Below are 25,129 nucleotides of genomic sequence, written 5' to 3'. Positions count from 1 at the left end.
GGTCATACATATAAAAAGGGGGATCGGCTCGTTAGCCCTATTCATCCCCGGGAAGAATCTTCCGGGAGGGTCACGACAATACTCTATTTAAAATTAAATTTGCTGTCAAAATAGCTTCCTCCCACAAATTCTGCGATAAACCAAAACTATTCAACAATGCATTCATTGTTTCTTTTAAAGATCGATTTTTTCTTTCCGCCACACCATTCAATTGCGGTGTATAAGGAGGATGAATTTGTAAATGATGCCAAACTCAGAGCATATTTCCTCGAAAGGAAATTCATATTCACCTTGTCACGACCTAAAATTCGTGATTGAATTCCGGGTTGATGGATTACTAAATTAATTAAATAAATTAATTAACCTAGCCCGAGCTCTCCCAAGCTCTACCAATTCGCAACTTAGGTTCACATGATTTCAATCAAAATATTTTCGATCTTTGGAACCGCCACTAATCTTTTTCGGAAGGTAGATTAGATACCTAAATAAAGTATGGGAGAATACTTTATTTTCTGCTAACCAGAGATTTAGGTTCGGGGACTTGATTATGTTAATTTTTCAATTAACACCCTTTCGGTACCATTCTTGTGAAAATTTTCTTGATTGGCAATTCCAATTGATCTCAATGAATGAATTTAGGTGCAATTTATTTTTGGGTTTTCTTGATTAGATGAATGCTATGCAACTATATGAAATGAGTGATGAGTGATATTGAGAAAATGTATTTTGATGCATATAAAGGAAAGGGAATTCTAACTACATGATGTGCAACATGAGAACTAACCTATATGACATGCAAGATGATTTATTTACGTAATGTGGTATATAAAAAAAATGCATGAATGGCTTTTGGAAAAATTGAATTTGATGGAACGTGAACATGAACTTCGAACTACATGGCATGCAATATGGATTATATCGATGACATGAAAATGCATGAATGACATACGATAATGCATGATGAATTAGACTATGTGAAATGCACATGGAAGGTCATAACCCGTTAATGAATTTTCGGTTTTATGATTTTTGGTCCGACAATCAACACAAATTGATTAATCAAAATCCAATTTATATTAAGAGTCATCTTAAGATATAATTTCCGAAAAAATTCATTTAAGGTCAAGATATGATGATTTTTTATGATTTTTTTTAATGAAAAAATGAATCAAATAAGAATATAATAAACCTTGAGCATAATACACTTTATAATCCGAATTTTTCCGATGAATTCGCTTCGTGCCCGGGAGGTGGGGTCAGAAGGTAGTTTATTCACGTCGTACCCCGAGGGTGGGGTCAGATAGTGAATTTATATATTATGAAATTTGTCGATCCGGTCCCAAAGTTATGGGATAGGTTAGACAAATCCATGTGTGAATGACGTCGTACTTCGGGAGTAAAGTCGGATAGTCATCCACAATGCACATATTCCGAGGGACAAGGCACAAGGGAGCATGTATTATACTCAAGGTAGATTATAAAAATATTTGAATTAGGCTAATGTATAAAAAAATAATTTCTCAGCCAACTAGGGGTAGGTGCCGAAATTTTAAAGGAGATAGGCCCCTATCCGCAAAGGATTCACATCTTTTAAGATAGGAAAGATTATCTCTTGAGATTTGAAAATGAATTTTCAGATAATTATCCAAACCTAAACGATATGATCGGGACTCAAATTATATTCAAATTGAACCACGGGATGTATCCAAAGATAAGCAAATATATCCCAAAATCAAATTCAATGATACCCAAGATATTCACAAGATAACTTCCGATTCTGATTTTTTAAAATAGGTAATAATCTCATCACATCTGAAAATTTCGTTCATCTAAACATTCAAATTATGCAATCAACTTTCAGAATATCATGAAATAGAGATTTTACCTAATTCGAACTTGAACCGAAAATTTGGTTATCGAGCAAGCTTCTGGATCCAATGGAGCTTCTTCGAAGTCTACCTTTTCAAGTTGAAATCCCGCGCTAATTCACCCAAAGAAGGCCGCATGAACAGCACGTCTTGAACCGAATGTGAGTTTTGCCAATCGAGCTTGCACCACCAATGAAACACGTCCAAAGCAGAGTTGATTTGGACCTCGAAAAGCGATTAAAAGGCCCATGGACAGCAGCTGATCTTGCGCCTAATCAAATCGGAAACAACAAGTACTTTGCGCCGAATAATATAATTATCAACCTTGGGTAAAAACCAAAAATCTGCATGCGAAAAATTAGCGAAGATACCCCAAAAAACAGCAGTGTTTTTGGGCGGACAGCAAGTGAAAATTTCCCAGGACGGCAGTGAAATTTTCCTTTGAGCAATCACACGAGTTTGCTCAGACAAAGCCTCAAAGACAACCTTAAATAGTGATTGCATTCCACCTAAACAGCAGTGATCGAACAGCCGGATAGCTACCTTGGACCAGAACAAACGCAGCACAAGGGGGCACTTCAACGGCACAAACGGGTCGGTATGTGCATCGGGCAGCTCCACCGTCGATGGTGGCCGTCGAAGCAAGAAGCAAGGACCACCGGAGCTGCAGATGTTAGCCAAAGAAAGCAAAGATGGCACGTGTGGCTGGACTTGACCGAGAGGCTCTCGGTTCCTCTTCTCCTGCCCTTTTTCTCTCACGTGAATTCTCAGTGTTCTTCTCAAAATTTTTTTTGCTCTCCCCCCCTTGTGAACGACCTTGTATTTATAGAACTTGTCTCGACGATCCTAGTAGGAATAGGAGTCAATTTGGATCATTGGATAGAGAGTTCTAGTTAGAACGGGATCGAATGTAAGCCTTAGATTTTAAGAGTCCGTATCCACCAAAAATTTCTGTTATTTGCAGCCAATTAGTGATAAAATCTTAGTTAAGATAAGACTCTTTAAATAAATTTTGAATTTTGACCTTAAAAGAGTCCTAATCTAACTAAACACCTATCAATTTCGGCCAAAGTGATGTTATCATGTGTGGGCAAAATTTCTTCTCATTTTATGGGCTACCTCACGTAATTTCAAAGTCTTTGGGCCTTAATTAATTCAACAAGTAATAAACTAAAGGCTTCAATGACAAAAAATGGGCTAGATTAGATTTGAAATAAAATTCAAGCCACATATATAAAATTTGGCACTTTCTCATTCATGACCCATCCGAACTTTCAATACAAATTATGGACTCATCTTGAATTCTCAAGCTCAAAATAAGGCCTTTCTAAATAACGAACATTTAATCGAAAGCCTTAATGATTAAAACAAGCTTGAACGAAATGGAATTGCGCTCAAGAAGTAGGTCCATTCGGCACATCCTGCAGATTCAGTTAAAAATCCTAGATTGAGTCCGGTCTAGTCGCTTGTCAAGTCGAACCGCAATGATTTATCTACGACCCTAAATGCAGATGATGCGACTGACAAAAAATAAAAAATGCAATGCATGAAGATTATTTTTTGTGAGAATTATGACTAATTCTCATTTTATGCTTAAATAAATGACTTGCTAAAAATCAAAATTTAGGTGTCAACATTTGCCCCTCTTTGAGTGGAAGCTCGCAGAGGTTTCATTCAAAGAAACCTAAATTTTGTAAGTAAATTTTTTTATTTCTCTTTTTTTTTTTTGCGGGAGTTTGAATCCCATTTTCTATGCAAAAGGAAATGACGTGTGATATGCAAGACCAGAAATAACATGCGCCAAAGCTCCCTTCCTCCATAAATGGATTAAAGAAAACTGCACATGGGTCGCATATAAAAATACCCGTTTTACCAAATACCTCATAATGCTAATGATTCCCTCAAGTTCCAAGCTCCTTACGGATGAGAGAATTTTAAGGTACTATGCCTATCTATTACTAGAGACTTTTCCCTAATGCGAGACAGCGCAAGATATGTGTGAAGTTGGACATATGCTTTCCGAGATCACGAGAGCTACGTCGTCGTGAATCGAAAAAAGGACCAAGATCACAAGAGGATCTTAAGGTACTAGGGCCTTATCCGTTACCAGAGGTTTCACCCTCTGACGCGGGACAGCGCGAGATATGTGTATCCTTCGAGATCACAAGAGCTACGTCGTTGTGAGTCGAAAGAAGTGAAATCAAGTTCACAAGAGCTACGTCATTATGAGTTGATAAAATGTCAAAATCGCCAGTGCATATGTCTTCACGATTTGACAAAGGGGAACCAAAATCATAAGAGCTACGTCATTATGTTTTGGTTTGGATCAAAATCATGGGTGCTTATGTCGTCATGATTTGATAAAAGGGTCGAGAATCATAAGAGCTATGTCATTATGAGCCGACTAAAGGTCAAGATCACCAGTGCATATGTCTTCGTGATCTAAGACCGAAATCATAAGAGCTACGTCGTTATGATTTGATAAGGTGTCAAGATTGCCAGTGCATATGTCTACACAACCTGACAAGAGAGGCATATTGCCCGATTTGAACGATATTTGAGAGGAGTACCACCGAATGGAATCGATAAGTACGAAAGGGGCATATTGCCCGAATTAAATCATAACAACTATCATCAGAAGAGTTGTTAATTTGAAAAGGGGTTCAGAAAACTTACCTGGGTTCTCCGAACAAGTAATCACGGAACGAGGTAGATTGCTTGTATCGTACCTGTTTAATCCCTTGAAATGAACATGATCAATTATTAACACAACATGACACGTCCACAAATTCTTGATTTTTTGTTTACGTTACAAAGCTGCATGGGGATTTGTCAATAAGGAAATCAGTCCGATCCTTTTGACGATTTGATCAAATCGAATGAGGAACTGCAGTCAAAAAGGACTTTCGCTCACTCTCATGAAAAAGGTTTAAAACCCCGACCATTGATACGGGTAAGAGAAAACACTCAGAACCGCCATCATCACACTTGACAAGGGTCCGGGTATTCTCGCAATCAGTATGACCAAACCAATCTATGAGGTCTTTTGCAAGGACTGTAATTCAGGTTTGGTCAAAGGGTTTATCAAAGGGGACTCGTATGAGTCATTTTTGGCTTTGAAATGAAATGAGATTCTTGTCAGATGCATCGGGTTTACAAGTCAGGAACCCCGCAAAATGAAGTAAAAATGATCTTGCTCGCACTTCTTCGAGTGATCTTTATAAACAATTCAAAATCCTACATTAACCCAAGTGCCCTAATCTGAAGAGACTTTTGGTAACGGTTGTAATGTAGTTTCTGGGTAGACTTAGAAATGAAGGGCTTATTTTGCAACAAAGGGTGCATAATGATGAGACTGATGACCATCTCTTTGCTTAGAATGGTATTCTTGCAGACTTCCTGGGGAACATTTAAATGCGTCCAACCGAGACCCCCTTCATTCCAAAGATTTTCTCGGGAGTTTTTCCTCTTTTCTTTTACAGGAAATAGCCCCCTTTTTTTAGGTCGCATTTCTCATTTTTTCCTTTTCCCATTTTTTGGGATTTTGGGATGCTCAAAATTTTGCCCGCTATTTTCTCTTTCTTTTTTTGAGTGGTAAGCCTTTGCTTTTCTCTTTTTTTTCAAAAGGAAAGAAGGGGTATCATCTAGGTCTTGCATATTTTGCTGGCAAATCTTTCGAGTTCGAGTTTGCCCCAAGGCATTTTGCTCATTTGCTAGATGATCCGAAATGATTCCTTGCTAGGATGATCACCAATTGGGTTACGAGAAATGAATCCGCCGCTCAAATTGGGTTTGCAAAGGGATAAATGTGTATGATGTAGAGAATGAAATGCTCTTCGTCATGTCTAAGGCACTTGGACTAATACAGAATTCACAAGCAATAAATACACTCAAAGATTGATGCAAGTGAGAGCAAGAAAATTTTACTCATCCTTGATCTGAAAATTGCCCCGATGTGGGGTTGTTCTCGACAGGGATACGAAACAAAACGTCGTTCAAAGGGGTTAAGCAATAGACAACCCGTAGTGTTTGGATAGAGGAAATGAATGCCTCATATCATCTTGGTCGTCATACTTCTCGCGAGATAACTCTTTACCTTGTTAGTGTGGAAATCTCACTTCTCTCACTGGGGATTATGATATGGACGTATATAGGGAATGGCTTGCCTTTCATCGTCCCGATATTCCTCATTCAAAATTATCGATTCAACAGAATCAAAGAAATTTCCTAATCGAAAACCTCCCACATTGAAGATTAACAATGCGAATAGAAACAATTCAAGTACAAGTATAATGCATGAACACTCATTAGCTGAATTGTAACTTGATTAAAATGTCAGAGCAAATCAAGCATAATATTTCTTTACAGATCGAATTGACGGGGTTGGTAAAAACACGACCATCCATCTCAATCAAAATCAAAGCGCCTCTTGGGAGTACCTTCTTCACAATATATGGGCCACCATAGTTTGGAGCGAACTTCCCTTCCGGAAGTGGAACAATGGGCAACAATTTTCTCGGGACAAGGTCACCAACCTGGAAGTATCGAGGCCGAACCTTTTTGTTGAAGGATTTAGCAACCCTTTGCTGATAGCATCGGCCATGACATACGGCCCTAAGCCGTTTTTGATCGATCAAATTTAACTGATCCATCCTCTGTTGGATCCAATCAGCCTCAGCCGACTTAACTTGAGATAGGACCCGCAAAGAAGGAATCTCCACCTCGACCGGTAACACTGCTTCCATTCCGTATACTAGAGAGTACGGGGTTGCCCCGAGAGATGTTCGGATCGAAGTCCGATACGCCATGAGGGCAAACGGCAACCTCTCATGCCGATCACGATAATTCTCAGCTGCCTTAGCTAAGATTTTTTTAATGTTCTTGTTGGCTGCTTCCACTGCCCCGTTCATTTGGGGACGGTATGAAGAAGAGTTCAGATGCTTGATCTTGAATTTCTTGAATAGATCATCGACCTGCTTGTTGTTCGAGTTTGAACCATTGTCGTTGATTATGGCTTCAGGCGAACCGTATCATGCAATAATGTCTCGACGAATAAATTTCACGACATTCCGAGCCGTGATCGCCAAGTACGATGCAGCTTCAATCCATTTGGAAAAATAATCAATGGCCACCAGAATGAAACGATGCCCATTGGAGGCCTTGGGATTAATAGGACCGATCACATCGATGCCCCACATAGAGAATGGCCATGGTTCGGACAATCGATGCAGCTCGTTTGGAGGAACGTTAATCCTATCACCATGAATCTGGCATTTGTGACAGCTCCGGACATGTTGAATACAATCACTCTCTAAGGTGAGCCAAGAATAGCCCAACCTCATGATCTTCTTGGCTAGCATGTGTCCGTTCATGTGCGGACCACAAATTCCTTCATGCACTTCCATCATCAAGCGGATCGCTTCGGTGGAATCTATACACCTTAGAAGGACCGAATCGAATGACCGTTTGTATAAACTCTCTCCGCTCGGGAAAAATTTCGAGGCCATCTTCTTTATGTACCTTTAGTCAGACGTGGTACTTTTCTCGGGAAACTCCCGTTTCTCAAGGTAAGTCTTGATATCGTGGTACCATGGCTTGCCGTCGGGTTCATCGGTCATAGCCATGCAATATGCTGGCTTCCTTAGTACCTCGATCTTCAACGGCTCAACCTCAAATCCATTAGTGACTTGTAACATTGAGGACAAGGTTGCCAATGCATCGGCGAACCGATTGTGGGTTCTAGGCAAATATTCAAATGAAATATCATCAAATTCCTCCACCAACTCATCCAGATACTCATGGTAGGGTAGCAATTTGGCATCTCGTGTTTTCCATTTTCCAACCGTTTGAAGGATAATCAAGGCGGAATCTCCGAATACCTTAAGCCGGGTTATACCCATTTCAATTGCTGCCCGTAAGCCGAGAATGCATGCTTCATATTCTCGCTATGTTATTTGTGCAAGGAAATACCAACTTTGCTGCCACGGGATAGTGCCGGCTACCGGGGGATATTAGAACCGCTCCAAAGTGCTCGATCCGAGACAAATTTACAGCTCCATCAAAATACATGATCCGGATATAATCATCCACCGCCATGATTCGATCCTCGGGATGATAGGTGTCATTATCCCGCCCTGGATTTTCGGCTAGGACATCCGCTATGGCCCGTCCCTTAACCGATTTTTGAGACAAATATTGAACATCAAATTCGGAAATGAGGACTCGCCATTTGGCAAGTCTACCAATCAAGGCGGGTTGATTCAGCAAGTATTTGATAGGATCGCACTCTGTCACCAGAAGCACCCGGTAATTCAAGGTATATTGCCGAAGCCTGTGCAATACCCGGACTAACGCCGCACATGTTTTCTCCGCTTCGGAGTACTTCATTTCCGAAGCTGTGAATTTCTTGCTTAGATAATAAATGGCTCGTTCTTTTCCATCTTCCTGCCTCTCTTGGGCTAACATAGCACCTAAAGACTCACTATGGATTGTGAGGTAGAGGATTAAAGGTTGCCCCGGCGCTGGAGGAACAAGTACCGGTGGATTCATAAGATGCCGCTTCAGCTTCTCAAAAGCTTCCTCACATTCGCTATCCCATTCGACTAGCGCATTCTTCTTTAACAACTTGAGGAACGGCTTAGCGGTTTCTGATAACCGAGAGATGAATCGAGCAATATAGTTTAGTCTACCCATCAAACTTCGCACTTCTTTAACCGTCGTCGGCGGCTTAAGCTCACAAATCGCCTTGACTTTAGAAGGGTCGACTTCAATACCCTTGCTGCTTACCACAAATCCGAGCAGCTTGCCCGAGCTGGTCCCAAAGACACATTTGGCGGGGTTGAGGCGTAACTTGTATTTTCGGAGTCTGTTGAACAATTTCTTCAGCGTTTCGACGTGATCTTCTCCATGCCTTGTTTTTGCTATCATGTCATCGACGTAAACCTCAATCTCATTATGCATCATGTCATGGAAAAGGGCAACCATGGCTCGTTGGTAAGTAGCTCCAGGCGTTTCGAGACCGAACGGCATCACCCGGTAATGAAACATTCCCCATGGTGTGGTGAAAGTGGTTTTCAACTTATCATTGACATTCATCAGGATCCGATTGTACCCGGAGAAACCATCCATGAATGAAAACAATTCAAACCCTGCAGATCTGTCAACGAGTACGTCGATATGCGGGAGGGGAAAATCATCTTTAGGATCGGCTTTGTTCAAATCTCGATAATCGACACGTACCCGAATACGGCCATCTTTCTTCATGACAGGGACTATGTTAGCGACCCAATCGGAATATTCTGTAGTCTCGATGAATCCTACGTCGAGAAGCTTCATGACTTCCTCTTTAATCTTTTGCACCAATTTTGGTCCGGCCCTCCGCGATTTTTGCACCACCGGCTTAGCCGAAGGATCAATCGGCAAACAATGTTCGACAATGGAACGGTCAAGACCGGGCATATCTGCATAGGACCAGGCGAAGATGTCTTGGTAATCCCTCAAGAGGTTAGTCGACGTTCAGCTACGTCCTTAGGGAAGGTTTGCCCCGATCTTAACTTCTTTAGGGTTTTCCCGCATCGCCTAAGTTGATCGAGATAGTTTGTTCACCGGTCAAGGGCTTGATCTCCTCATGTTGTTCGAAATCCCGACGAATTTCCTCATAACTGGACTGGACTCATCTAAGTCGTATACTTCTGAATCCACCGGTTTTCCCTCCTCATATGTGCCCCCGAAACATAAAGTAGCAAAATCGGAAGGACAAACAGGGATTAATCATTCGTTCATTTTTTCAAAAATCGGGTGTTTCCTTTGAAAAATTTTGTTTTCGAAGACCTCGGGGCGAGAATTCTTAACGAAGCCCAACCCTTAGTGCTTACCATAGATAACAGATTGTTCGATCGCTGGTTATCGTCATCGGGTTGGTTTGGGGATACTTCGACAAGATTCAAAGAATTTAATGAAGAACATCTGTAATTTTATTGATAATAAAATCAATGAATTACATCTTATTGGAAAAGAAATTGAAAAGTGCGACATAAAACTGAAACGAGAATCCTAAGAAAGTGATGCAACCTAGACTCCTAAAAACTAGAATATCCCACGTAGGGGATTGCATAAATGTAAAGGTGTTACTCTGAATCTAAACCCTCCAGTGGATCGTCGAATATGGCATTGACGGATGGCCTTAGCGGTCTAGGCAGCATGTAAGGCTCCTCTTCGGGTGTTCCATCAACTTGCATGGGATCCTCAAATACGGTAGCAATGGTTAAATCATCAAACCATCCAGCAAGATCGGGGACTCTATCATCACATTCATCGTCGTCCGGGTCCATCGGTTCAACCACATCATCTTGGTCCTTCACCGAGTCAGGGAAGACAATCCCTAGGTCATCTTCAAATTGAGTTGTCTCATTGTAACCGGCGACTACTCTAGCTGATCGGAAGGTGGTGTACAAAGGTGGTGGCAAAGGACTACATTCCAGCTTACCGCGACCCATCGCACGTCGCTTACCATGTCTAGGACGGCCAAGTCCTTGGAATCCCAAACCAACTGTATGGGATTGGCCTCTAAGTTGAATTGGGTTGCGGATCCCTTGGCCATGCCGACCCAAACCCTTGCCGGGCTCAAAACCATTACCAATCATTACCTTAGCTACCATAAGAGAGGTAGTTGATATTTCAGGAACGGGTAAGGGACTTTCCGGCTACGCATGAATGGTCCGTACTAGCTCAAAAGCATGGTAAGAATCTTCTTCATTATGAGCCGGCTCGATGTAGGGGATAGCCGTTTCGTTGAAGATTCGATAATCTTCCTCACCATGGACAATCACTAACTTCTGCTCGACCACGAACTTGATCTTCCGATGAAGACTTGATGGAACAGCACCCGCATTGTGAATCCACGGACATCCTAGCAAGAGGTTGAATGCAGATGGGATGTCTAACACTTGGAACAAGACATCGAACAGAGATGGTCCAATCTGGATCTCGAGATTAATTTGCCCCATAACGTTCTTTTCCATACCGTCAAAAGATCTGACCGAGGTTTTGGCTGCCCGCATCCTGGCCAAGTCAACTCCCGGGCGGTTCAATGCAGCTAGGGGACAAATATTCAATGCCGACCCATTATCAATGAGCACCCGAGCCACATAAGTCTGTTTGTGCTTGACCGTTATGTGTAAGGCCTTGTTGTGGCCTCGACCTTCGGCGGGGATCTCATCGTCAGCAAATGCAACCCGATCTTTTAGAAGGATGGCCCCAACAAAATTCTCCAACCTATCCCGATCGATGTTTTCGGGCACATGAATTTGGCCCAACACCTTCATCGGGGAATCCCAATGTTTTTCAGACGACCGTAAGAGTTCAAGTAGAGAAACCCGAGCCGGCAACTTTCGTAATCGATCAACAATGTTGTACTCACTTGTCTTGATCACAGCCAAAAACTCTTTTGTGTCCTTTTCAGCCACCCGCTTGTGCGGGCTGATCATCATTATAAGCACGTCCAAACCTTGTTATCGTGGCAAGGTCATAGGACCAAGGAACTGCCTTACCATCCTTATAAGGAAAAGGTTGGGAGGAAGTAATCACCAGAGTCTCGGGTATAACAATTCCGAGTTCATCATCTATTGCGTCCTCCAAGGCGGGCATATCGCCTAACTCCGGATCACTCTTAATTAGACTAGCCACGTCGCCTTCTACCGCTTTAACCTTCGGAGAAGATTCAGATTGAGATAGAGCCAAAGCAGCAAATTCTTGATCCCAGTCAATTACAATCTTAGACACAGTGGCTACTACCTCGGTCCGATTCGCCCATACTATCAACCCGTTCTCCATAAGAGTTGAGATTCTTTCTTCCAGCTGGTCGAACGATACTATTTCTCCAACTTGATAATAGCCTGCTCTAACTAGAGCATTGAAAATGTCAACCACCCGGATCTTAAAAACACCTCTTCGTCCGCCTTCGTAACTAAAGACAGCATTAACCTTGCCTGAGTGATCCGGCAAAGGATTATTCTTGGTATTTGGCTGACTATTGTCTTGAAATGAAAATGCTTTGGAATTGAGCAAGTCTTGAATGCGGTGTTTCAACACATAACAGCCATCTGCATCATGTCCAGGCTCACCACAATGGTAGTCACACTTCTTTGACGGGTCATACCTTGGTGAGTTCGTGTTACCAAATCGTAGAGGTTCGGAAGTCAGAAGCCCTTTCTTACGTAAGACCGCAAGCACCCGTGACGGGGTCCCGTGTAGAGGAGTAAATTGCCGAGGAGGACGTAAATTTCCTTTTTGCCGTTGTGCACTAAAGTTGCCCCGCTGCTGGTTAGGGATCTGCACGACCGGCACCCGGGCCATGGGTTTTCGGGCATAGGTCATGTTAACTTGTGAGATAGGCTCTTTGTCTTTCTTTGCCGTGAATCTCTTGGTACTAGTGGCAACATCTCCGTACCAACCTTTCTTCATACCGCTCTCAATCTCCTCAGCCATCGCGATGAGGTGACTGAACGACGTCGCAGAAGATCCAAGGATTCGTGACCGTATCGTCCGAGGTAAAGTGGAGACAAACAATTTCATGAGCTCTCGCTCGGGAGGTACCGGCTTTAGCCGAGATGCCACATTCCTCCACCTGGTGGCGTATCGCTTAATCGTTTCTCCTTTCTTCATCTCAAGCTGCTCAAGATCTTCTCTGGTGGTGAGCACGTCTAAGTTAAAGCTAAAATGCTTGACAAAAGCATTAGCCGCCTTCTCCCAATCATCCATCCGATAGATCTCGTAGTCCGTATACCATCTCATGGCAGCTTCCTTTAGACTAACCTGGAAAGTCCGAACCATGAGGGGGCCATTGGTCGCATGCTTGTTCATTCTTGCCCGATACATCCGGACGTGCTGGACCGGGTTGGAAGTCCCGTCATACTTCTCGAAATCGGGCATCTTAAACTTCTCCGGCATCGTGACCTTTGAAAAGACAGATAGGTCAATCCGGGGTATGCTGTGCATTCCTTCCATCTCACGGATTCGCTGTTCCATTTGGGCCAATAACTTGGCCATTTCAACGGACGATCCCATAGTCACGGGGCTGGCTTGGGAGATGAGAGCTGGTGATGGGGCGCTCGAGCTAGCGCCAGCAATGACAACATCCTCTAGCGGCATGGTGTAACTAAGGACATGCTCGGAAGCCTTCTCGGGATTGCTTGCGGGAAGGGTCGGAGAGACAGCGTTCTGAGGTGTCGGATCGGTCGGGTGCTTAGCAGAAGCAACAGTAGTAGCCATCATACGTTCCATCATTTGGCTCATCATACCCTCAAACCTCTGGTTCATAGCCTCGAATTGCTCTCGCAGAGCTTCCCGGACCGCGTTGTTGATTTCAGCCTTGTCCGCCATTTTCTTAGCCACCGATCGGGTAATGTGTGGAGGATCCGTGATAAATTACCTACAAAGGAGGGTCATATGATGAGTATAATGCGTGAGAGGCGTCGAGTCGATCCATGGCTATACTAGACTCATGAGCACTTGACTCGTGACCTTGACCTGCAGGTTCCAGCCTTGTCGGGTTTCGGGAATTTATTCATGAAAAATCATCCGATTGTGAAAATGGTGTGAAAATTTACCAGCTTATAGAAAATAGGCTGGTTAACAACTTTTGTGTTGGACGATTGAGCTAGATCTAAGTGGTTCAAATCAGTTTAATGCATCTTTTTGAAAAATTATGTTCAGAAAACTGTTTCGTCCACCTGTTGTTAAAAGAACGAAGGACCCCTTTAAATGGTGAATTTAATTCCGAAATTTTTCAGGCTGTTAATTGAAACATAGATCAACAACTTTCATGTTTGGTAATTTAACAATGCGGCACATTTACTAGTAGTAAATCGCAAAATGATTCTGTAGTCTGAGAACGTGTCAAATTCCAGCCTGCCTGACTCCGGCCATTAATTCCATAAAAAATAGAAAACACAATGGATCATCACGAATTTTTTTGAATAGATGGTTCAAGATCTTACAAAAATTTTTCATTTGAAGCACAGAAATTGAATCCGACTTGAAAGGGGTATAAAAATTCGTGTAACTCAGCAAGGTCAGAATGAGAACAAAACTGTTTTATTAATCTGAGAGTGTAATCACAGGATAATAAGCCTAACATCTGACGAGATTCCCCTAACATAAGACCTAGGAAAATAAAGAACATGACAAAACATCGGAAAGAAAATAATTAGATGCAAGACGAATAATCGAATGACTCGACGACAAGACGATCTCGATCTATGACTTCGGGGAAGCAAGTCTATCCTTCAAACGTTTATTTGCAGTGGTCAACTTTGAGATAGTGCCCTCGGCTTCCTCCAACTTCCGCTTAAGCTCCTCATTCTCGGCCCGACGAGAGGTTGTGACTGATACTATAGGAATCTTCGGTTGGATTGCCTTGGGAATCACGTGCTTCTTGATGTAAAGCGCCGTAGCATGATACGCTTTCTCGTTGCCCGATAAGACTTTCGTCGGTAGCTTGAGCTTGGTCGGTCGGCAAAAGTCCCATAGGGAACGGACGGTGATCACTGCCTGCTCATGTTCCGGGACACTCTGAGTAAAATCGAATTGGACCCGGTCGGCATCAAGAGGTGGTGGCAATGTCTGAACCACTCCATATTGGCGGGCCACACGAATGGGGTGATACTCGGTCGCTCCAAGAAATCCGAGCAAAGGGATGGGCTTTTGGCCCCCGCTCGCCAATCTAGCATTCTCTACTTGGAACCAACTAGCTTGTCATCGGAACCCCCTTGGACGCGGATCCGTTAAAAGCAATACCCAATCCAAAAAATGATAATCCGGAATCTCCTCTTGTTTATTTTTAAAAACAGTAATGGGGTGGGAAAAATTTCTAATTTTCTCAACTGAGACGAGATGCTTGCATGGCCTAATATGTGATAAAAACCAGATAAGCAAGAGATCGGCCGATGCTTGCAAAATGTTCCCTTTTTTTGTTTGAATTTCGTGAGGGAGATAAAAGTCTCAGCCAAGACAGCATGGACTAAGTTTCTCCCATCACATATTTGCTGAACAATAAAAGCAACATGAGGATTGAGGAAGTTCTGAAAATATGGGAAAATGATCATTCCAAAGAAAGCCAACAGAAAAATTCTGCCCTTTTGAACAGGAGATGCCTCATTAAAGCATTTTTCTACGAAAGAAAACGGGCAATTCCCACGACCGCCTTTCAAAATCTTGCGAATTTCTTCTACTTTGATTCTCAGAAAATCGGCTAGTGCTATAGCAGGATCTAGCCCAATAGGCGGACTAATCAACTCCGCATCCACAGGTTTCCGATAAGCATGCTATATTCTTCCAGAGTAGGGGTAAGCTCATGCTTACCGAAGATAAACGTCGAGGTATCGGGACTCCAGAAGTGAGTGAACGCATGAACTATCCCCACACGAATCTTGATATCCAATATCGGCATCAGCCGCCCAACTCTGGATTCAACATATGCACGGGCGGTGCGGTCAAGTCGGGTCGGCCACCCGCTCAAGTCCGACTTCGGTGCATCCAGAATCCGGATATTCTTAGGATTATCCTTGCTTCCCATGATCAAGACAGAGACTCGACAACCCTAATTGCCATGGACCAACCCAAAATAATAAATGAAAAATGAGTAAATTACAAGACGAAACTTAATAATTTGCCACGAGGGACCACAATCACAAACACATGCGCATGGATGCAAGTTAATTGATTAATGGTGTTTTCAAAATGAGATTCCAAAAATGGACCGTACCAATGGGGTTTGGTCAGGTCTAATTTCCAAAATTTCGGCTATGGTCAAGATTCTACCCGTGCCATGGGGGTATAGCCAGGGGAGAAATCTCCAACACGAAAGAAATTGTCGGGATCGGGGACGAGGTCACCCGTACCTCGGCGGTGAGGTTAGGGAGATACCCGCGCGATACCTTCCTAGTTACTAGCAATCCGGGTCCGATCGCGGTGACAATGCAATGCAAATGGAATGCGGACATATGACATATTATACAAATCAAGAATAAAATTAAATTACACTACCCCGCAAAACAAAGGTTAGTAACATTTAAATTTATCCTATAAAACCATATAACACCTAAATAATCAAGGAAATAAAGCCAATCAAAGGAAAATCATCGCAAGAATTCGGCCTAAGTCCTCTTGAAATACAATGAAATTTTTGAAAACTCAAAAGTCAACCATAAGATCAATTTTTTCGAAAAATTTCATGCATTTCCGGTCCCCAGTGGAGTCGCCAAACTGTCACGACCTAAAATTCGTGATTGAATTCCGGGTTAATGGATTACTAAATTAATTAAATGAATTAATTAACCTAGCCCGAGCTCTCCCAAACTCTACCAATTCGCAACTTAGGTTCACATGATTTCAATCAAAATATTTTCGATCTTTGGAGCCGCCACTAATCTTTTTCGGAAGGTAGATTAGATACCTAAATAAAGTATGGGAGAATACTTTATTTTCTGCTAACCAGAGTTTTAGGTTCGGGGACTTGATTATGTTAATTTTTCAATTAACACCCTTTCGGTACCATTCTTGTGAAAATTTTCTTGATTGGCAATTCCAATTGATCTCAATGAATGAATTTAGGTGCAATTTATTTTTGGGTTTTCTTGATTAGATGAATGCTATGCAACTATATGAAATGAGTGATGAGTGATATTGAGAAAATGTATTTTGATGCATATAAAGGAAAGTGAATTCTAACTACATGATGTGCAACATGAGAACTAACCTATATGACATGCAAGATGATTTATTTACATAATGTGGTATATAAAAAAAGTTGCATGAATGGCTTTTGGAAAAATTGAATTTGATGGAACGTGAACATGAACTTCGAACTACATGGCATGCAATATGGATTATATTTATGACATGAAAATGCATGAATGACATACAATAATGCATGATGAATTAGACTATGTGAAATGCACATGGAAGGTCATAACCCTTTAATGAATTTTCGGTTTTATGATTTTTGGTCCGACAATCAACACAAATTGATTAATCAAAATCCAATTTATATTAAGAGTCATCTTAAGATATAATTTCCGAAAAAAATTCATTTAAGGTCAAGATATGATGATTTTTTTATGATTTTTTTGATTTAATGAAAAAATGAATCAAATAAAAATATAATAAACCTTGAGCATAATACACCTTATAATCCGAATTTTTCCGATGAGTTCGCTCGTACCCGGGAGGTGGGGTCGAAGGTAGTTTATTCACGTCGTACCCGAGGGTGGGGTCGATAGTGAATTTATATATTATGAAATTTGTCAGTCCGGTCCCAAAGTTATGGGATAGGTTAGACAAATCCATGTGCGGATGACGTCGTACTTCAGGGGTAAAGTCGGATAGTCATCCACAATGCACATATTCCGAGGGACAAGGCACAAGGGAGCATGTATTATACTCAAGGTAGATTATAAAAATATTTGAATTAGGCTAAGGTATAAAAAAAAAAATTTCTCAACCAACTAGGGGTAGGTGCCGAAATTTTAAAGGGGATAGGCCCCTATCCACAAAGGATTCACATCTTTTAAGATAGGAAAGATTATCTCTTGAGATTTGAAAATGAATTTTCAGATAATTATCCAAACCTAAACGATATGATCGGGACTCAAATTATATTCAAATTGAACCACGGGATGTATCCAAAGATAAGCAAATATATCCCAAAATCAAATTCAATGATACCCAAGATATTCACAAGATAACTTCCGATTCTGATTTTTTAAAATAGGTAATAATCTCATCACATCTGAAAATTTCGTTCATCTAAACATTCAAATTATGCAATCAACTTTCAGAATATCATGAAATAGAGATTTTACCTAATTCGAACTTGAACCAGAAAATTTGGTTATCCATGGCATTCCGGATCAATGGAGCTTCTTCAAAGTCTACCTTTTCAAGTTGAAATCCCGCGCTAATTCACCCAAAGAAGGCCGCATGAACAGCACATCTTGAACCGAATGTGAGTTTTGCCAATCGAGCTTGCACCACCAATGAAACACGTCCAAAGCGGAGTTGATTTGGACCTCGAAAAGAGATTAAAAGGCCCCTGGACAGCAGCTGATCTTGCGCCTAATCAAATCGGAAACAACAAGTACTTTGCGCCGAATAATATAATTATCAACCTTGGGTAAAAACCAAAAATCTGCATGGGAAAAATTAGCGAAGATACCCAAAAAACAGCAGTGTTTTTGGACCAAGTTGGGAAAATTTCCCAGGACGGCAGTGAAATTTTCCTTTGAGCAATCACACGAGTTTGCTCAGACAAAGCCTCAAAGACAACCTTAAATAGTGATTGAATTCCACCTAAACAGCGGCTCGAACAGCACTGGATAGCTACCTTGGACCGGAACAAACGCAGCACAAGGGGGCACTTCAATGGCACAAACGGGTCGGTATGTGCATCGGGCAGCTCCACCGTCGATGGTGGCCGTCGAAGCAAGAAGCAAGGACCACCGGAGCTGCAGATGTTAGCCAAAGAAAGCAAAGATGGCACGTGTGGCTGGACTTGACCGAGAGGCTCTCGGTTCCTCTTCTCCTGCCCTTTTTCTCTCACGTGAATTCTCGATGTTCTTCTCAAAAAAATTTTTGCTCTCCCCCCCTTGTGAACGACCTTGTATTTATAGAACTTGTCTCGACGATCCTAGTAGGAATAGGAGTCAATTTGGATCGTTGGATAGAGAGTTCTAGTTAGAACGGGATCGAATGTAAGCCTTAGATTTTAAGAGTCCGTATCCACCAAAACTTTCTGTTATTTGCAGCCAATTAGTGATAAAATCTTAGTTAAGATAAGACTCTTTAAATAAATTTTGAATTTTGACCTTAAAAGAGTCCTAATCTAACTAAACACCTATCAATTTCGGCCAAAGTGATGTTATCATGTGTGGGCAAAATTTCTTCTCATTTTATGGGCTACCTCACGTAATTTCAAAGTCTTTGGGCCTTAATTAATTCAACAAGTAATAAACTAAAGGCTTCAATGACAAAAAATGGGCTAGATTAGATTTGAAATAAAATTCAAGCCACATATATAAAATTTGGCACTTTCTCATTCATGACCCATCCGAACTTTCAATACAAATTATGGACTCATCTTGAATTCTCAAGCTCAAAATAAGGCCTTTCTAAATAACGAACATTTAATCGAAAGCCTTAATGATTAAAACAAGCTTGAACGAAATGGAATTGCGCTCAAGAAGTAGGTCCATTCGGCACATCCCGTAGTTCGAGTTAAAAATCCTAGATTGAGTCCGGTCTAGTCGCTTGTCAAGTCAGACCGCAATGATTTATCTACGACCCTAAATGCAGATGATGCGACCGACAAAAAATAAAAAATGCAATGCATGAAGATTATTTTTTGTGAGAATTATGACTAATTCTCATTTTATGCTTAAATAAATGACTTGCTAAAAATCAAAATTTAGGTGTCAACACACCTCCTCTATCACTTCTTATCATTTTAATTTTCTTATTTAACTGAGTTTCAACTTCGGATTTATAAGTTCTAAAAGCATTAATTGCCTCATCTTTGCTACTAAGCAAATAAACATAACAATACCTTGAACAATCATCTATAAATGTGATAAAGTACTTATTACCACCCCTTGACAGTATTGATTTCATATCACATATATCCGTGTATTAAATTTAAAGGGTCCGTGATTCTATTATCTACAAATTAAAAGGAAGCTTAGAAAATTTAGATTCAACACACATTTGGCACTTTTCACTGGGACAGTCAAACTTCGGCAATAGTCCCATACTCATTAAATTCTTTATTGATTTATAATTATCATGTCCTAGTCTAGCATGCCAAATATTTGGAGACTCGAGCACATAAGTAGAAGCAACTTTATTCATATCATCTTTGGATACAACAATCATTACATTCAGCTTGAACAAACCATCACTCGGATAACCATTTCCTACATACATCTCATTTTTGGAGAGTACAAACCTATCAGATACAAAAACCAACTTGAAGCCATTTTTGTTAAGGAAAGATCCCGACACTAAATTCTTACGAGAATCTAGCACATGCAAAACATAATTTAGTGTCACAATTTTTTCATATGTCTTTTTCAGAGCAATCTTTCCGACACCTTCAACCTTAGAGGTTAATGAATTACCCGTATAGAGTTTTTCATCACACCCCACAGTAGTGTAGGACGAGAACATTGATTTATTTGTACAGATATAACGAGTTGCTCCAGTATTAATCCACCACTCCTTGAGGTTTCCCACCATGTTGCATTCGGATATCATATGAGTAAGATTGACATCATCAATGTCATTGGAAATCTGTTCCACCACATTCGCTTGAGTTTTCTGTCCTTTTTTGGCTATGCAATCTTTGGCTTGATGTCCGGACTTTCCACGGTTGAAGCACTTGCCAACGAACTTCTTCAGGCCTTTGGTGAATCCCTCTCCAAACTTGTTAGGCATTTTTCTCTTCTTGTTGGGTTTTGATCCTTCTTCAATAACATCGGCCCTTGAAACCTCCAAATTCTTACCAACTTTCTTCTCAGAGAACCTATTGTCTTCCTCAATCGAACAATCAAGTCTTCAAGTGACAATTCCTTTCTCTTGTATTTGAGATAATTTTTGAAATCTCTCCAAGACGGTGATAGTTCTTCAATGAAAGCAGCCACTTGAAATGTCTCACTTAGAGTCATTCCTTCAACATGAATATCATGCATTATCACTTGAAGTTCTTGAACTTGACTTAAGACAATTTTAGAATCAACCATCTTAAAATCTAGAAATTTGCCAACAATGAATTTTTTCAAACCAACATCTTCTGTTTTGTATTTCTTGTCCAGACTTTCCCATAACTCCTTAGCCGTTTTTAACGGACTATAGACGTTATAAAGTATATTATCCAGACCGTTGAGGACATAGTTGCGACATAGGAAGTTAGAATGCTTCCATGCATCCACAGCAGCAACCTTTTCGTTGTTTGTCTCTACTTCATCCAACTTAGGAGCATCCTTATTGGGGAACCTTGCTAAGTTCAATGTCGTGAGATAGAACAACATCTTTTGTTGCCATCTCTTAAAATCGGAACCATTGAACTTTTCCGGGCTTTTTCCATGATTCGGAATAGGAGTCACCGAAGTCGAAGTTGAAGCCATTTCTATCACAAAGTCTATAAAACATAATGTATATACTATGAAATAATTATATGAATGAAGTCATAGAATTTCGACTATGGAATATACGAAATTTCTGAACGGTGCAATAAATATTTGATTGAAAACTCAATGAACAATGCATAAGAATGCACACAATGTCCAGGTCATCATACGAACAAAACCGAACATAATTGAAAACAGAATACCATTTCAAGAATAATTTTGTCTTAAAATTGTTATTGGCTAAGTTCGTATACAAGAAATTGCAATCGAACGACGAACAACGAACAACTAAGCTAAAACCAATGCAAAGGAGTATGTAGAAAGTTGATCCAAGCCCAACGTACTATTGTTGTGTCCTTAAGATAAAATTCACCCCCTCAATCGGTACTCGAGGATATTAAACGATTGTCTCCCAAGATAAAACGGATCTCGTTCCTTTGAAGTGGTACGTGTTCGGAGGATTCCACCGAACGTAATTTTGTAGAAATAATTGCAGGAAATGAATGTGTTGGAAAAAAAATGAAAAATGGCGAAGAAGTATGTTTTCGAAAAAACCGACAACTATATATGTAGTCACAAACAATTGAAGAGTCATGAGAAAATCAAATAGACAAAGAATCACGAAACCGTACGGTTTCGTCTATGAAGGATTACGAACCGAAACACCTCCTTTTGAACAAACATGTTCGTTCAAAGAAAAATTTTCGAACAAACACATCTGTTTGGAAGAAGGAAGTGTTCAGAAATTTCAATAGTGTATGTTCAAATTGTGTCCATTCTGTTTAAAAAGAGTAGAACAAAAAAATAATAATAATGGAACCTGTGGACCCGGGCTCGGCCCGAACCGAGTTGGCGGGCGGGCGGCGGCTACGGCGCGCACGCGTGTGGGCCGACCTAGCTTTGTGTAGGTCCTCTCCCTTCCACAAAAGTGGGGTGCCCCTTGAGGCCCAAATCCATTTGTGAGGTTCAAATATTTAAACCCATCTTCCATTTACTCTTTTTCTCATGTGGGACTCTTCATCCTTCATTTCTCATTCAACTTCTTATGGGATTTCTTGCAACAAAATCCCAACAGGGGTTTCGGGGTGGATTTGCCGCAAGTATGCAAGAGCATCACGAGGAAAAGGTGCGGGGAGAAGTGTCACACATGATATATGAAGCTAATGAAATAGTGTTGTTTTGACTCAGAATACTATTCAACTAGTTGCTACCAGTAACTAAACGAAGCATAAGATCCGATGATATCAATGATTTGCTTCTCAAGTGATTTGGGTTTCCAAGAACGGTGATTCACTTGGTCCGACTGTTGTTCGGAAACTAATCTAATCATGGAACGCCTTGATACGGTGCTTGTAAATGAAGTATGTAGTTTCTTCTAGTGGTAATGTTTCAATCTTTGACATGTTTAGTTTGAGCAATGTGACTTATAAACCGATCGAGGAATGTGGTAGGACTTATACTGTTCGCGGGGAGTGTGGTCGGCTCATCCAAGAGCCGGCTTTTTGATGGGTAAGAATGGGAAAAATTGTCAAAAAAGTCTTATACTTATTATATTTTTGCCAATTCGGTCTTAAATCAGTCCTAAAACTTTTAATTTTGTCAATTCGGTCTTAAACTTTTTGTATTTGTGCTAATTCAGTCTTAATTTTTTTTTTTGTGCTAATTCAATCCTAAACCTTTTGTATTTATGTCAATTCAATCCGTCCGATCATCTTTGGCTGACTAGTGCTGACATGAATGTTGGTCGGCAATGACGTGGATGCTCGGACTTATGTGAACAAATTTTAAAAATATTTTAATTTTTTCAATTGTTTTTTTTTTTTCTTTTCTGTTTCTTTCCTTTTGCTTTTGCTTTCTTTTTCCTCCGTTAGCATTTGCTGTAAAACTCATGTTTTACAGCAAAGAATAAAATGAAGAACGTGAGGAAGAAGAGGACGCCGCCACTGCCATTGCCGCCGCCGCACCTATGACCAACCCGACCCCTTCGATGTCTTCACCAAAGAGATCATCCACCTCATCCTTGACCACCTCAGCGACGACAACCCACTTAACCAAAGAGATCTCTTTTGGTCTTTGAGGTCGCGTCCGTCGGCTCCATTGCTTTCAACATGTCAATGTTGACTAGGCCGGCGCAATTCATCGTCAAGCTCGACAACCCCAGGTGTCTTGAAGAACATGGACCGGAACAGATCCACAAATCTGAGGGTGGAGTTCCTGGACCGAGAGCACGAGGTCAGCATCTCGTCATTGACACGAGGGTAGCGCAAGATATCGAATCGCGAAATAAAGGGGTAACGGCGAGGGATCAAAGGGAGGAGGTCGAAAGAGAGGGGCCTGAGGACCTGCGGTGGCGGGACTCCGCGGAGAGGAAGGAATTGTGAGCAAGACGGGTTGTCGGTGCCAAAGAGTCGGTGAGGCCATCAAAGGAGTCGGGTTAGTCGTGGGATGATGCGGCGGCGGCGTGGTCGTCTTCTTCTTCCTTACTTTCTTGAGTTTCTTCGTTAGTTGCAGAACACAAGTTTACTATTAATGCAAACGGAGGAAGAAGAAAGTAGAAGTAAAAGCAACTGGAAAGAAATAGAAAAGGAAAAAAAATTAAAAATTAAAAATTAAAAATGACAAAATTAACATATTATTAAGAATTTTCCATGTAAGTGCTAACATCCACATCAACGTTGATCCGCATCCACGTCAACACTGGCAGGCTAAAATTGGCCGGACGACTTAGTTGACACAAATACAAAAAATTTAGGATTGAATCGGCACAAAAAAAAAATTAGGACGTAATTGACACAAATGCAAAAGGTTTATGACTGAATTGGTAGATTTAAGGCTTTTTTTGACAATTTTCTCGGTAGGCACAATAGAATAGCAGTGCGAAAAGCCTATGTAGTCTTTCCAGGTAAAAGGAATAGAAAACCGGACTCGAGGTGATCGAAGCCGATTTAGACAAAGCATACGCGAGAAAGATAAGTATGTAGCCATTTACAAGCACATGCTCATGCACACCGATGATGTCCTTTCTAGAGTTGGACGGCAACCAAATTGATCGAGTGCATTGGAGAAATTTCTGCTGGGATAGTTCTGATCTTTCTATATGCTCATAAAAGACGCGATGCAAAATTCTAAACCGAAGTTCTTGGTGTCGCTCTAAGCTTGTCCCTCGGAATCCTTTGCATGGCCGTTGATCAAAATTTTTATTCGAGAATCAAGACTAGCAGGTAAGATACGTACTATGAGGCGTGTGCAGAGTAGTTAAGAAGGTGGTAGCTGGGGGGCATGATGTAGCTCCAACAAGGCGCTTCCTCCCTGTTCGAAACAATCAAGGAAAAGCTCGAACTTTGAGAAGTCCTAAAATAGGCTCCCAAAAAGGGGTAAAACAAGAAAAGCTCACCGTCCTAAAAGCTTTTGCAGCCATAGATTCTCTGTTACATGATGCCTCCAAGTTCAAACCTAACGGCAAAAACTACCAGTCTCTCTCTCTCTCTCAATACATATTTTCATGGATGCATATGTTGTTTCTTTTTCTGGTCGAACATGGATGCATATTTCAGAAGTAAAGAAAAAACAGGGCAGGACCAGAGGGGGAGTGATAGTCTCATGTGTCCCACTTCCTATGTCAAGGATCAACAGCAAATTTGGAAATTGGAATGCTTCTATTTTGGACCAGTGGTCTTTCGGGTTAATCTTGATGTGTGACCCAAGATTGGCCACACCCCCACACGCGAAATGCCATGATCGACTTCTTTCAATTCTGCCCAAAACCGTAGGAGGGATCGCCCGCCCCTGTGCCCACACCTCCATGGATGTGATCCACGACCACCTCGCACAAAAGCAACAAATAGTAAATGCTTTGAAAGCGACGCATTTTAACTCAATTTTCACAATTTTCTTTTTCTTTTGCCTTGGGAATCTGAGGAATTTTAGACCCAGTTCGTGAATTTCATCCCCGCGGATCGTGACCGAGTTGATTCTGTTGTGCATTGCTGGGAAGGCAAGTTGGGGACGTTGACAGTTTTTCTTTTTCCCCAAGGGATCGTCGTCTGTATAAAGCGCACCCACCAAGTCCTCTCCTTTTTTATA

At 41.2% G+C, this 25,129-nt stretch overlaps 1 protein-coding gene across 1 annotated transcript; it reads right to left on the bottom strand.

Moving 5' to 3' along the window:
• Positions 1-207: 207 nt before the first annotated feature.
• Positions 208-21,043, bottom strand: LOC115733258. The gene is made up of 4 exons (XM_048277256.1): positions 20,561-21,043; positions 19,888-20,453; positions 19,346-19,440; positions 208-290 (listed from the first exon to the last, which is right to left on the bottom strand). Exons 1-4 carry the CDS (start codon positions 21,041-21,043, stop codon positions 208-210), a joined length of 1,227 nt encoding a protein of 408 aa, XP_048133213.1.
• Positions 21,044-25,129: the final 4,086 nt, after the last annotated feature.

Source organism: Rhodamnia argentea, chromosome 1, assembly GCF_020921035.1.
Source record: "Rhodamnia argentea isolate NSW1041297 chromosome 1, ASM2092103v1, whole genome shotgun sequence".
Taxonomy (NCBI): Eukaryota; Viridiplantae; Streptophyta; class Magnoliopsida; order Myrtales; family Myrtaceae; genus Rhodamnia; species Rhodamnia argentea.
This window is presented reverse-complemented; position numbering and strand designations above follow the sequence as displayed.